We start from the raw sequence: 15,061 nt of genomic DNA, 5'->3' as shown, positions 1-15,061 counted from the left end.
TAATCTTTCTTATTTTTTTCTCTTTTGTTCTGATTAATGTGGATAGATGTTTGACATGATGGCAATGCATAACTTATCAAATTGGTTGCTGGCCTCAGGAGGGCAGAAGGAAGGAAGGGTGGGAGAAACATTTGGAACTCAAAAAATATCTTTACCTGTAATTGAGAAAAATTAAAAATTAGAAATTTAAAAAAAAGGATGAGGTGAATGACTGCTTACAACAGGGTGGGGGAGAAGGAAACTTCAGGATCTTATGGAAAATAGAATACTCAGGCTATTACTTGCTCTGTTCTCAATATGACATGTGCTAAGGAAACCTTATCAGCTTCTCCCTGGAGTTAAAACTCATAACCCCTTAGATAATGGAGGAACTAATCATAAGATGCCAAACTCTTGCCCCCACATTGGACTCTTATTGCTGTACACCAATATATGTCTGATGGTATGGTTGTATCTCCCAGTCTCTGTGGGCATGGTATCCACAGCTGCCTGATGAAAGTCTTTTGCCAGAGTTAATCATATGGAAGATTCATTAGTGACTGTTGAACTTAGGCCTCCAGGGGCCCTTTTGTTTGTGCCCTCATGGACCCACAGGAAATTCAAAAGATAAGACAAATATCCTTTGTTGTTAGCATACTGTGGGGAGAGAACCTTGCCTCTTTACTCAGGCAGGTCATCCCTTCTATTATACCAATAGGGACAGAGCCTCACAGACCTTTCTCTTTATAATGGTCCTGTCTTCCCTTCAGTTCTATCAAGTACACATAAATATTTTCTAACTGGAAAAAGATCTCTGATTCAATGTCAGTTGGGAGTTAGTTGGTAAAGGAAGAAAGGGCTGGGACGGGAATCTGGGGTATTTTCAAAAGTGTAAATATAGAAGTATCTATTCCCAGGCCTCCCTGAGAGTATGAGCTTGCCTGGAAGTGCACATATGCTTCTCCAGCAACATATTCGTGCTCAGCACTGAGTCATAATTGGTCAAAACCAAGCATATTTTAATTGTTTCCTATGTGCTAGTAAGCATACTAATAAGCACCGGAGATCTAAAGAAAGGCAAAAATATAGTTCCTGACCTGCAGGACCTCATGTTCTAATGCTTACAAAGGACATCTAGAGTCAAACTGCCAAGCAAGACATGCAGCATTCCCAGAAATGTAAGTAGAAGAAGACTTCTTTTCCCTTGATGTAGCTGTGGAAGAAGAAGGTGTGTGGCTGTTAGAACAATAAAAGGGCACAGAGGTGAAAATAGTCTCATCGTTATTGTGGATGTTTCAGAGAGGAAATCAAGTTATTACTGAGATTTTGGGCTTTTGACTTTTATGCTTTGAAGAGAGTGGGATCATGGGACCATCTCCTTAAACTGTGGATTGCTTATGTGATTTGAGGGGAGACCCCCTCAAAAACATACCACTCCCACTCACATGGTACACACAACTTCAAGTGGCACTATTGTAAATATTTCCTTTCAGTCTACAAGCTTCCTATTTTTAAAAAAATGTGAATAGTCCCTAGGAATTTCACACTCCATTTTATGGGTCAAGGTCTAAAAGGGTTCATTAGTTGAGGGATTCCTTTGGTAAGAAGTTCTGGGAGAGAAAGGCTATTGATATTGCCCTATAGAGAGAGTTGAAGGGTGAAGAAAAGGTGACCCTTGATATTCAGGGCAAGGAGAGCTGGATAGGGAAATAAGTGTGTAGTAAAAAGGTTCTAGGTGGATAGGGATGGGGCTTATAAAAAGATCAGGAGGGTAGTGCAAGAAAGTGTTTTCTAGGCCACAATTCTTAGTCAGGTGGTCAGTCCCTATGTAATCTTTCCTAGAGGACATCAGCCAGGAATGCCTCTCCTTTAACCATAGTCTAACCAATAGAATCAATATCTCTTGCTTTATCCCAGGCCTGGTAATACACAGCTGACTTTGTTAACTGTACACACAGCAGGAGTTGACACAAGTCAGATAGGAACCTCAGTTCTCCAGACTAAGGAAATGCCATTCAGGGATCATTGTGGGAAGTATTATACAGCAACCAAGTAATAATTTCCATATCTAATTGGGGTCTTCTAAGGAAGGTTATTCTCTTGTAGCATGGAGGAAAATTAATTGCAGATGGGAAACATTTGAGTATCTACTGAAAATAGTTAATTAGTGATTATACAATTACAATTGTGACAAACTACTTCCTTGGAGTTAGATTCCTTGTCCTTTGACCTCAGTGTCATACAGACAAATTTAACAGAGGTGACATCCACCAAAAAATAGCATCAAACCTCTTTTACTAAACCACCATAGGCTATCACCTCCAAGTTGTTGTTGTTTGTCCTTTGTTCTTGAAGAGAACCATGACCTTGGGAGGTGATGTCATGTCTTGCAGTGAATTGGATTTTAGTGAGGGAAGGCTGTGCAAAGTCACCACCCTCACTCTCTTCTCCAGAGCCATCTGAGTCCAGTGGTAAGATATAGATCAGTACAACTGGAGATGGCCCCAGATGCAGTGGGAGACCTTGGCCTTTTTAAGCTAAAGTCTTTACCAGGTCTCAGTAATGGATGAATGAATGAATGGAGAAAGAGAAGAAAAGAAGGGAAAACCTCCAGGTAGAGAGAGATTCTTTGGATTGATTGTCTTTCCCTTACCGCCTTTTATGAATTCACTCATTAGAACTGCCTGGAACCTAGTAGGTACTTAATAAATGCTTGTTGATTGATCTTCCTTCTGGCTACTACCTGAGGCCAGCTCCCTTCAGAAAGAGAAATACATTTCATAAGATTTAACAGAAAGGAACAAATGCATCCTGCATTGGAGTCCAGTGAGAGTGAGAAGCATGGAATAAAGTAAGGGAGTGGGGAGAGGTCTCTGTAAAGAGACTGAGGTCTGAAAGGTAGCCTTTATCTTCTCTATATTTTTTTCTTATGGCAGCTCTACTTTCCATTTAGGGTCCAATTTTCCTTCCTCTTCTAAGTAATGTTTTAGAGTGGAAGGGACTGGGGCACACATGGTATGAAAGCAGTAAAGGTGGTAAAATTTTCAAGAATCATGCAGAACAAAGGGCTTCCAGTTAACATAAATGAGATAAATAAAAGTGAGGCAAAAGATGTTTCAAAGGAGGCAGAGTATTATACATGAAACCTTAAAGATGTATGTGTACAGAGCTGCAATGGGCTCCCAGCTGTCTGGGATTACAGGGGGCACTTAGATTGCTTCCCCTTTACTGCTACCCCCCCACTACTCCACTGACAAGATGGAGTAGCTATGGCAAACAAATTCATGAAATGGTTGTGCTTTGTGTCATCTAGGTCATGAGATATGCATGATGGCCTTTCAGTGGGTGGTGTGAATGGACATCTTAGTTTGTCACTGTGAGTTTATGTTTGGGTGAAGTAGCTGTGGATAGATGCAGGGATTGCTGAAGAGAACGTTTACCTAGAATTTAGTGAAACATTTGATAAAGTATCTTATGCCATTGCTGTAGAGAGAATGGAAACATTATGTAGAGTGTCTGCTAATCAAATTAGAAGCATCTAGAGCTTGTTGAATGACTAAAATCAGAGGTCCCCTTTCTAGTGTTCCAGGTATCTCTACTTAGCCCTGGGTTGCTTAGCATTTGTCAGTGAGTTAGATACAGGTATAGGTGGCATGCATATGCTTCTTTCAGATCACACAAGGCTGGGGGGAAAGTTGACAAAGTCAAAATTAAAAGAGATATTAACATCCTAAAGCACTGAATTGAATCTAATAAGATGAAATTATTCTCCACCTGGGTTTAAAAAAATCATCTCAATTATAGAATGACAGAGAGTTAGACATCAAATTGTCTGAAAAAAGATCTGGCAAGATTCATATGAGTCAGATTAATGTGGAAATGTTTAACATGATAGTAATTTATAACCTATATCAAATTGATTTCTGGCCTTGGGAGGGAGGAGGGAAGGGAGGGTGGGAGAAAGACTTGGAACTCAAAAAATATCTTTACATGTAATTGAGAAAAAATTAAAAATAAAAAAATAAAAAAAGATTAATCGCAGTCAGCAGGTTGGTGTGGAAGCCAAAAAGGGGGTTATATAAATTCTAGGAATAGGGAGATTACAGTTGAATTGTATACTGCAATCATCAGACCTCAACTGGATTAAAAAGTTCAGCCCTTAGGTAACACCATTAAAAAAGGACTTTGGCAGTATGGGTGGAGTTGGCAAGTAGGGTTGAAATGGGGATTGAGTCCATGTCCTAGGAGATGCTGAAGGAACTGGGAAGGTTTATGCTGGTGAAGGGAAAATTCAGGAAAGAAGATGAGGCATGGGGGAGTTCAGGGTTGTTATCTTCAAGTACTTGAAAAGGTGTCACGTCAAAGAGTTCTTTCATTCTAATAGGACAAAACCAGGAGAAATAAGTGGGAGTTTCAAAAACACAAATTTAGACATTATATCCAGTTTTTAAAAAAGAAACAAACAAAACCTCCCCAATAATTAGTTGTCACAAAGTGAAATCTGCCGCCTTGGGAGTTAATGGCTTCTCTTTTCCTGGCGATCTTCAAGTTGAGGCTGGCTGATTGATGACTTGTTGAGCATGTTATGTTTGGGGTGTCTTTCAGGTATAGGTTTAATTTTTCTATTAGTTTGGGAGCTCCTCAAGGGTAGGTACTGTCTTTTGTCTTTCTTTGGATCCCCAGATTTAGAATGGTGCTGGCACATAGTAGGCACTTAATAAATGCTTATTGACTGACTGAATTAGATTAGGTGTCAGGTAAATTCATTTCCAACATGGAAATCCTGATTATCTCAGGAGAAGGTGAATTTGGGGGAAGGGTGGCACAGGCCTGTTAGGAATGCATGTAGGGGACAGGCTGAGGTTAATAGGATTTTTGAATTCAGTGCTTCTTGTGCTGCTTCTGATGTTGCTTCTAGAGACAGAATATGACTTAGAATCTTCGAAATGATAAGCCCTGAACAAACTTTATCTTAGTCATTCCGAGCTCTGGGCCTTGTAGTGTTCCTGAACAGGATGGTCACAGAGAAGTTTTGAGGAAATGGTGGTAGAAAATGAGGTTTGTATATCCCTGTACATGTTCCATAATAAGGATGGGAATAGATGTGGATTTCAACTGAGGAGAAGGGAAATAATTAAACTTATATTATAGATGAATGAAGTCACATAAATACTCAAGTTAGAGCATGGATTGTGAATATGAAATGGATTTTTTAAATAATGGGGTACAGAAATTTTGGAATTTGGGGATGGAATAAACTATAGTTCAGTGACAAAAAAAATACTTTTCATAAAGTCCATATCCCTAAACTACTATATAGCAAAGTCAGTGAAATTAACATAGGCTTACTGAGTAAAGGAGAAAAAGAAAGTATGGGTGGCTTGCTCCATTTATATTGCATTTTAATTTTCAATTGTGGGGCAATGAGGGTTAAGTGACTTGCCCAAGGTCACATAGCTAGTAAGTTTCAAGTGTCTGAGGCTGAATTTGAACTCAAGTCCTCCCGAATCCAGGGCCAGTGCTTTATCCCCTGTGCTACTTAGCTGCCCCCATTTATATTGCATTTTAAACTCATTTTGCTCCCTTCCATTTCAAATCCAAACTCTATTTTTCATACAGGTCTATCAAATATCAGAAGCCAGGGATGCGAAACCATTCAGGGATAACCTTCATCCTGCGGGGACTGACAGATGATCCACAAGTGCAGGTTGTGATTTTTATCTTTCTGTTTCTTACCTATATGTTGAGTGTTACTGGGAACCTGACTATTATCACCCTCACCTTGGTGGATCCCCACCTGAAAACCCCCATGTATTTTTTCCTTCAAAATTTTTCCTTTGTAGAAGTTTCATTCACAAGTGCCTGTATTCCCAGATACCTATACAGCTTGTTGACTGGGGACAATACTGTGACCTACAATGCATGTGCCGCTCAAATATTTTTTGGCACATTCTTTGTGGCAACAGAACTTTTCCTTTTGTCCTCCATGTCTTATGATCGCTATGTGGCCATCTGCAAACCCCTGCATTACACAACCATCATGAGCAATAAAGTCTGTAACCAGCTCATTCTGAGTTCTTGGCTGTCTGCACTGATGCTCATCCTCCCACCACTTAGCATGGGTCTCCAGCTTGAATTCTGTAGTTCCAATGTCATTGACCATTTTGTCTGTGATTCATACCCTGTTCTGAACATCTCTTGCTCTGATACAACTTTCCTCAAAAAGATAATCCTGATTTTTGCTGGGCTATTGCTCATCATCACATTAATCTTAGTGGTTATATCTTATGCCTACATTGTGAGGACTATTATGAGATTCCCCTCTGCCCAGCAAAGGAAAAAGGCTTTCTCCACTTGTTCTTCTCACATGATTGTGGTCTCCATGACTTATGGCACTTGTATCTTCATCTACATCAAGCCACCTGGAAAGGAAGAGCTGGCATTAGACAAGGTGTTGTCAGTGCTTGTGACTTCAGTGGCCCCTGTGATGAATCCCTTTATTTACACCCTGAGGAACAAGCAGGTCATCCAAGCCTTTAAGGACTTTGTCAAAAGGATCCCATTTGTCAGAAAGGTGTAAAGAACTCCTGAGTTCATGATCCCAGACAGTACAATCAAACATGATTGTACCAGGGTTTTCATCCCCTTTTACTTTCTCTTGTTAATTCTTCACTTCTCTACAGTTTGATCTGTTTAGCATTATTCCATCATTTTTTCACTTTCATCTGGAAATATTTATGTATCAAGGCCCTTCTTTCTCTCACCTGAATTTTGTTAAAGTCTTTCTGACTCTGCCACTTGGTTTGCTACTCTATGCTGTGCAGTTATTTGGTCTTAAATGTAAGGTTTGGACTATATGCTGAGATTGCTTCTTGCCCCTGGCAGAACATATATAGGGAACAAATGGTTGAAACAGCTCTCAGAACTGGAAGAGCCCTTAAAGTCATTTAATCTTACACATTTGCTATTAAATTCCTTAATTTTTGCTGATGGCTAAACCTGTTGTGCTTGAGGGATAGGGAATTGGCATGTCACCAAAACACCCTCTATATAAATAGATGCTACAATTAAGAATATCATATCAAATGAACCAAGTCATTAATCAGTAGCTATGACATTTCCCATTCATCTGGATTGCCTGCTCCTCATTTGAATTCATTTCCCCCAAATTGGACCTCTATCTTTCTCCTGTGGTATTTGCTTATGGATTGTCTCATTTTCACTATTCATTGTTCCCTTCCTCAAACTCTCTTCCCACCTGACCTCAAGCCCTGCACTGCCATTTGGTAGTATCATGGAAATAGATTAGGTTTGGAGTCAAAGGACTCCAAAGTTGAAATCCCCATTTTGTTCCTGTGAATCCTTAGGTAAATCATTTAACCTCTCTGAATGTCACTCGTTTCTTCTGTAAAAATAACATACCTTTCCTGTATTATATCCACAAACCTGTAATCCTGCTGGGATTTGAGCTGCTTATCTACAAATTGGACTACTGATGTGAATCTGGGTTTCCACAGATTTCACCTTGAACAGTCTGATCAAGTAACATGAGGTTTATCTAGCTGGATCTCACCAGTCTCTTCATGGAAGCACCCACCCACCCTGTACAAAAGTCCAGGGTCTCCATTTGCTCCATTTCTTGTTGGATAGAATAAGACAGCTCTGACCTTTAGGTCCTGGGTGTTTCTTTAATGATTACCTTTGACTCCTCCTGTATAGATTGACTTTACTCTTTGAAATCAGAAAATGATTGTGGTTCCAAGAATCCCACCTTCACTATGACCACAGCTCCCTATGCCTGAGGTTAGCCTGATCTATACTGAGTCCACAAGTATGCGAAAGGCAGCTTGAACCAGCCCCCAAAGGTCAATTGTTAAACTTCAGTGTAGGAATTTATATCTTGGAAATGAGCAAATGCTACAAATCAAGGTTTATTTTATTGATTGTCCCTTGACTTAAGTAACTGATAGGGGGCAGCTAGGTGGTGCAGTGTATAGAGCCCTGGACCTGGATTCAGGAGGACCTGAGTTCAAATCTGGCCTCAGACACTTGACACTTACTAGCTGTGTGATCCTGGGAAATTCACTTAACCCCAATTCCCTCACCAAAAAAAAAAAAAAAAAAAGAGATAGAGAATAATGCAGATTAAACTGAAAAAAATATGCTATCCATACTTCTATCTCTTCTGCCCCCTTCTTCATGCACTGGTTGTTACTAAAACACCACTACCTACATCCTGTCCTATTTACCATTCTCTACTTTACCCAGAATTTCCCAGTGTGTCCAGGAACCTTTCTGTGGTGATATCCTTCTTAAAACTAATGCTTTCACTCAGAGATAATCTATGATTTATCATATATACATATGTATGAATGTGTGTATATATACAAACATATATACCCACACATATGTATTTGTGTGTATATATAATACATATATACATATATACACACATATATATATGTACATATGTTATACATAAATACATATGTATGTATTTTTCTTGTTGGCAAATTGTTGTTTGTATATTGTCTCCCTAATTAGATTGAGAGTTCTTTAAAGAAAGGGGATGTTTTCTTGATTTTTTTTTTTACCCCACAGTGCTTACTACAGAGTCTGGTACATAAGATATTTTAATAAGTACTTGTTGGGGTGGCTAGATGGTCTAGTGCATAGAACACCAGCCTTGGAGTAAGCAGGACCTGAGTTAAAATCTGGCCTCAGACACTTATTACCAGTGTGATACTGGGCAATTCACTGAACCACAATTGTCCCCAAAATAAATGAATAAATAAAACCCAAATAACCAAATAAATAAATGGATAAGTAAACAAACAAATAAATGAATGGATAAACAAATAGGTAAATAAATAAATGCATAAATAAATAAACAAATAAATGGATGAGCAAGCAAATAAATAAATGAGTGAGTGAATGAATGAATGGATGCATGAATAAATGAATGAATGAATTGGTGAGTAGGTGGATAAATAAACCAATAAATAATATTAATTATGATGGTGATGATGATGATATGCTTTTTGACTGCTTGACTTTCTTGAGCTCCACAAACCTATTATTTACTCTTTCTGAATCACTGGTATCTAATCTAGCTGAGTCTCCTGAACTACCAAAGATAGCCTGCATATGCCTTAAACCATGGAAACAGACCTCTCTTCATTTAAATCACTAAAATTTCCTGGTATTTTACCCAGAAACTCAGATTTGTTTTAGTTCTTTGGTTAGAGCCACCAAAACCTGTTCCTCCTATTATTTTATTTTAGTTATGGGGAGTTGGTCTTTTGTGGGTCCAAACATGGCTTTGATTCAACCTACTTCACAGAGACTTTCTTCCTGGACTGATTCAACCACTCAACCTATTTTCTTGACCCATAAATACTAGAGGATAAGCAGTACCAGTACTACCAGGTTTTCCCACTGAGGTTTATGGCAGATCTTACTGGAATCTTAAAAACTGTCCCTAACCCTAACTCCTTTGAATCTGGAAAGTAGGCCTCGTAACTCCACATAGCATTGAGGATACCACCAAGTCCTTTGTCCTTAAAGCAGGAGAAGATGCCCAATACCCTGACAAGAGAAAATCTTTCCTAGAGACCAAATCTGACATGACATAAATACTCCAATGAGCAGAGTCTGTGGGTGCATTTTTCTCCTTTTGTGTCTAGGAAAGAACAAATTGAGATTGGATTCCAAACCTATCCTGGGCCCATAGGATTCCTTTTGATTTAAATATCAGTGGGTGGTGTGAGTGAGATTTTCTCCACCCCTTAGTTATAAGAGATTTAAAGGGGTTTAATTATGATAATAATTAGCATATTAACTAAAATTGTCATTTATTATATTTAGATATCTTATTGTACTTATAAATTGTCTCTATCTCACTTAACAATGTCAGATGATATTTCTGACATAAGCAGTAAGTAACACCAGATGATATTATAGTCAAGTCAGCAATAGGATATTATAATCAGCAATATGATATTTTAGAAATCTTGAGTGATATGCTTGATGAAGGGGTCATGCAACAGAATTATGACCAGGGGTCATGGCATAGAGTTGTGATCTATTGATGCAAGAAGATTGATAAGATTATTGGGAAATGATGATGACTTGGTCACATAGACAGTTTCAATATTTTCTAAGAAGATTGTTTAAAATTAATACTCTAAGAAGATTGTCTAAAAATAATAATTGCTGGGGCAGCCAGGTGGCACAGTGGATAGAGCACCGGCCCTGGAGTCAGGACTACTTGAGTTCAAATCCAGCCTCAGACACTGAACACTTACTAGCTATGTGACCCTGGGCAAGTCACTTAACCCCAATTGCCTCACTTAAAAAAAAAATAATTGCTGAGTATTTAAGCCCTGTAGGGGTATAAAACCCTATTGAGTTTGTCACATAGGCAGTTTCAATATTTTCTAAGAAGATTGTTTAAAATTAATATTCTAAGAAAATTGTCTAAAAATAATATTTGCAGAGCATTTAAGCCCTGTAGGGCTATAAAACCCTGTTGAGTCCCTAGCTCGCGGTCTTTCAGGTCCTACCCCTGACTTACTGGCTTTATTGTGATACTGGTACCCTCTCTCAATAAACCTAAAACTATATTCTATGGCTTGGAGACTTTGCTTTCTGTTTCTTCATCGGACTTAGAAATTTTCATGACAGTGGGCTACCTGTGAACTCCACTGAAAATACTGACAGTTTTCTCCCCCTTTCCCCACCTACCCTCATCAGGAAGAAGAGAGACAGGGAGAGGGCTTTGAACCAGTTGTTCCTTTACCAAAACAGGTTAAAGTTTCCCATATTTAAGGAAAAAAGGAAGTTGCATCAAGATGCAAGACCAAATTCTCCTGATACAGATGCTGGCCTTGCCTCTGTCCCCATTTATTTCACATTATTTCCTTCTCCTGGAAGCAATTTCCCCCACATTGATATATTCTTTCAAAACTCTATCCATGCTTGATACTCCAGTTGACTTGTCATTTACTTTTGCTGTGCTGTCTCTTCAGCAGACTTTCCTCAGAAATCCTTTGTTTAGACCTTCCATATGAACTTATCACATTCTAATTTTCATTATATTTATTTGTGCACCTGTGTTTTTCCTATTCAACCATATTGAAATCACCCAAAGAACAAGGAGTAGCTATTCAATTTTCATCTTCATGTTCCCCAAACAAAAAGATACAGTATAATGAAAATCCCATTGATGACAAAAATGGGAAACAGAGAACAGAAATTATATTGACATTTACTATATTAATTTTATCTGGAAGTTTAATTAATAAAAATTAATTACCACAACAAGTAGACCAAAAGAATCCAGAAAACACTTTGTTCAGTAAATTCTGACTTACTATTTTGATTTGGGGACCCTATCTTTGGGCTGAGATTAGAAAGCCTTAGGCCCTCAGGGTCTCTTCTGTGTGGGAGGTGCTGGTGTCCCTCTCCCTCAGCTTCAGCTGAACCAAAAAGCCCCATGGGCTGTATGAGACGCCAGGTCAGACAGCTGGGGGGAAAAATCCCCCAGCTCCCTCCAGCCTGATTGTATCTATCCAAGAGATGCCGGGCTTGTCCAGGCCAGGCTCTGGCATAGCCTGTGCTGAGGCACAGGATGCTTGAGCATCCCCCCAGCCCCAGCCACAGCCCTGGCTGGCAGATTAGCTTGGTCTGTGGGGGTGCAAAAAGCTCCAAGATTTGAGGGGAGAGAAAAAAAAGATATATATAGACCTTGGAGTTAGACAGAAAGGGGGACTGACAAGATTAAGAGAATAGAGAGGCCAGCAGACAAGAATAAGAGAACTGATAAGATTGGAGAGGAATGGACAGAAGGGGGCTACAAGGAGGGAACAGAGACTAGAGATGCTGGAAGGAAGCCAGAAGATTAAGAGGAAAGTTAGAAGAAAGTAGCTGAGCAGTGAAAGTGGAACATACCCTAAGGCAAGAGGCGCCTACAGCCCTTATTGCATTAAAAAAGTTCCAGGCCAGCAGGTGGAAAGAGACGCCAGAAAGCAATCAGGTTGTATTTCCCAGTATTCTTAATTTTAAATGGTATCTCATAAATAAACTCTACTATGATTATTTAGTTAAGAGGCTTTTTAATCTTTTTCTTATCAATTTTGGGAGTGGAGCAGTGTGGTGAAACTTTATAAATGACCCATATTAAAACAATAGCAGTCAGATAGCCAATCAGTCAAAAGTCCCAGATTAAGTACCCCAGTCAGATTAGTCCCCCCAAATTAGGCTAGTCATTTAAAATATTTCCACAGTATGATGAAAATACTATTGATGACAAAAATGGGAAACAGGGAACAGAAATTATATTGACATTTTCTGTAATAATTTTATCTGGAAGTTTAATTAATAAAAATTAATTACTACAACAAGTATACCAAAAAAGTACAGAAAATACTTTTTCAGTAAATTCTGACTTACTAGATATCACTGGATTAGACAATCACATTATTTGTAAAATTCTACAAAGAAGGATAATAATTATGAAGTGTCATCTCATCAAGTCGGTAGAACTCATGAAGTAAAAAATTCATTTAAAGAAAGCTTGGTAAATTTTCCAGCTAAGGAAAATTATCCTAAGGTCATATAAGGATGACAATGAAAAGAAAATAAACATAGGATAAATGAGAGAGATGGTAAAAAAAATTATTATAATAAACTTTTTTCTCTATCAAGAACAGAGGAATTACCAAACCTGGACCCTCAAAATCATGGTTGTGTTTAAATAAGAGTTAGAAATGTCACTCATAACAAAGATGGGGAAAGCAGCCCAATTAGAGCAAATGGGCTATTCATACTATAAATTCATACTATAGGCAACAAAATTTTCAGAGCACTGAGAGATAATTTTATAGTCTTTTACCTTCTGTGTTCCCTGTACAACTTTAAGAACTATGTGGGCTTTCCTGCCAATCTTGATAACAAATTCTCATCGTACTGTTGCTTGTTTTTATCAGAATTTTTATGAACAAAGGTCATAACTAATTTGGTAGTTAAGAGATATTGCTCATGATTCCTTTAACTTTCTCCATCTTCTGAGAAATCAAACTCAGTAGTTGATATAGAATAGCTATAGATTATCAGTGTGTGATTGAAATATTTAGTATGTTTCTTTGAAGGTAGTAAGATATAACTCTTGACTTGTTGAGCCCTATGGAAAAAAATACATCCTTAAGTCATTTACTCTGAAAGTCTTTCAGTTGGTCACCATACATCCTGACTGGGAAGCTAGCTATGCCTACATACTTCTTCCCCAACACTTTTTCAACTGGAAGAGCTTTATGGTCTCTCATTCCTTATGCTTTTGAATATAGGATGGAATGGTTTGTTGCTGTGAGGTTATTGCTTATGATTTTCCTAACTTCTTTCAGGTATAAAAAGTCTATATAGACTTAAGTTTCAAAAACTTGATGGTACTGATAATCTCCATTTATATAGAAATAGTTGGTAGCACTTTTATTTGAACACACTGAGAACAAGTTCCACATTTCTTCCAGATATGTGCTATCATTAGAGATTATTAGAATCTGTGTCTTAATTATGTGAACACATTATCAACAAGATAAAATTGCAACTGAATTCCACAAAACATTCTCACTCAAAAATATCATAAAATATATCATACACTAGATATAAAGTAATTTAATGCTGAATCCATTAGATTCAAAAATGAATAAAAGGAAATCTTCCTACATTAAAAACATCCTGAAATAATATGAGCTAACTATAATTCTTAGAGCTCCCACTCAGTGTTTCACAGACTACTTGTTGGGCACAGTGAAGATCAAAATTTTTGAATGCTGGTGGTTTAGGGTATATCTGTAGGGGGCCCCTACATGGAATATCATGTATGTCAGTGACTCAGCCTGAACACATCTTCCACTTACAAGAAGCTGCAGACACTGATTCTTCCTAGCCATAAGAAATAAAAAGAGTATAACTGGAAGGAAAAGGAAGACATCATCACTGAAAAGTAAGCAAGAGGAAAAAGAGCTTCCACATCTGAGGCAAAGGGTACAAGACATCTGACTAAGTTTAGTCCCCTTTTCTGCCTGAATTTATGATATCCATCCAATTCCTTACTCCCCTCACAATAATCTGGAGAGAATAATAATAATTCAAAAAGGATACAAAGTGGAAACGATAACATTAAAAATGAAAGCAGACATCTCAATGGAAAATTAACATCAAACTACAGTTTGGTGAACTTAGAAGCAACCATAGAAAATCTCTCCCAATAAAGCAAAAGGAAGAAAACTACAGATTTAGAACACAAAAATACATAGAGAAAAACAATTTGACAGAAGAGAAGCACATGAATATTATGAAAGATAAAGCAACTGACCTTGAAAATAGTGTGAAAAGAATACTTAAAGACCATGTGGTTCTGATAAAAACAAACGAAAAATCATGAATTTTGAAGTAGAGTCAAGATGGCAGAATGAAGAGTCACAACTGTCAAACTTCTCCTAAAACCTCTTCTACAAAACAACTACAGAAAATAACACATTGAATTGTGAGCAAAAAAGAAAAGAAAACAAAAAAATCAGTGAGTCATTGTTTCCAGCCCAGTATGTCTTGAAAAGACAGAAAGAAGTCTGTAGACACTGGGATAGGGGCTGGCTGGGTACAGTAGTGTGCAGGGCATGGCAGAAAAGGCATGGTAATGGAGGCTACAGCTACAGCTACAGCAGTAGTTGGGACACCAGCCTGATCAGGGTACAGGGACAGTAATAAGGAGACTGAATACCTAGTCAGAAAGAGATTCCATTGGAATGTTCTGTTGGGCATAGGATCGAATGTCATTATCAACTCAGTTGGGTCTCAGTTCCAGGTTAGAAAGGAGTGGTTGTAGTTATGAGGGAACAGGGGTCCCATTAGTGTAAGGACCAGAGTATACTATGTGCCAGGAAGGAAGTGATTATACCTCTCCCTGTATTAACATCACCTTGGAAAAACTAAAAACCTATAGGCCCCTCAATCAAGCTACAGAATCTCAGGCTACCCATCCTCCTAACACTAGAGGTAAGCAAAGCTGAACTCTAACATA

General features: G+C 38.2%; 1 protein-coding gene across 2 annotated transcripts in view; it reads left to right on the top strand.

Moving 5' to 3' along the window:
* Window positions 1-6,559, top strand: part of LOC122728559 (olfactory receptor 6C2-like) — a 28,241-nt gene extending 21,682 nt beyond the window's left edge. The window contains exon 3 of one of the 2 annotated variants that reach the window (XM_043967287.1): window positions 5,599-6,559. In XM_043967287.1, the coding sequence (XP_043823222.1) occupies window positions 5,599-6,559 (961 nt within the window). The remainder of the gene's footprint in view (window positions 1-5,598) is intronic. The other variant, XM_043967288.1, reaches the window with a different exon arrangement.
* Window positions 6,560-15,061: the final 8,502 nt, after the last annotated feature.

The sequence above is a fragment of the Dromiciops gliroides genome, chromosome 5 (genome assembly GCF_019393635.1).
Source record: "Dromiciops gliroides isolate mDroGli1 chromosome 5, mDroGli1.pri, whole genome shotgun sequence".
Taxonomy (NCBI): Eukaryota; Metazoa; Chordata; class Mammalia; order Microbiotheria; family Microbiotheriidae; genus Dromiciops; species Dromiciops gliroides.
This window is presented reverse-complemented; position numbering and strand designations above follow the sequence as displayed.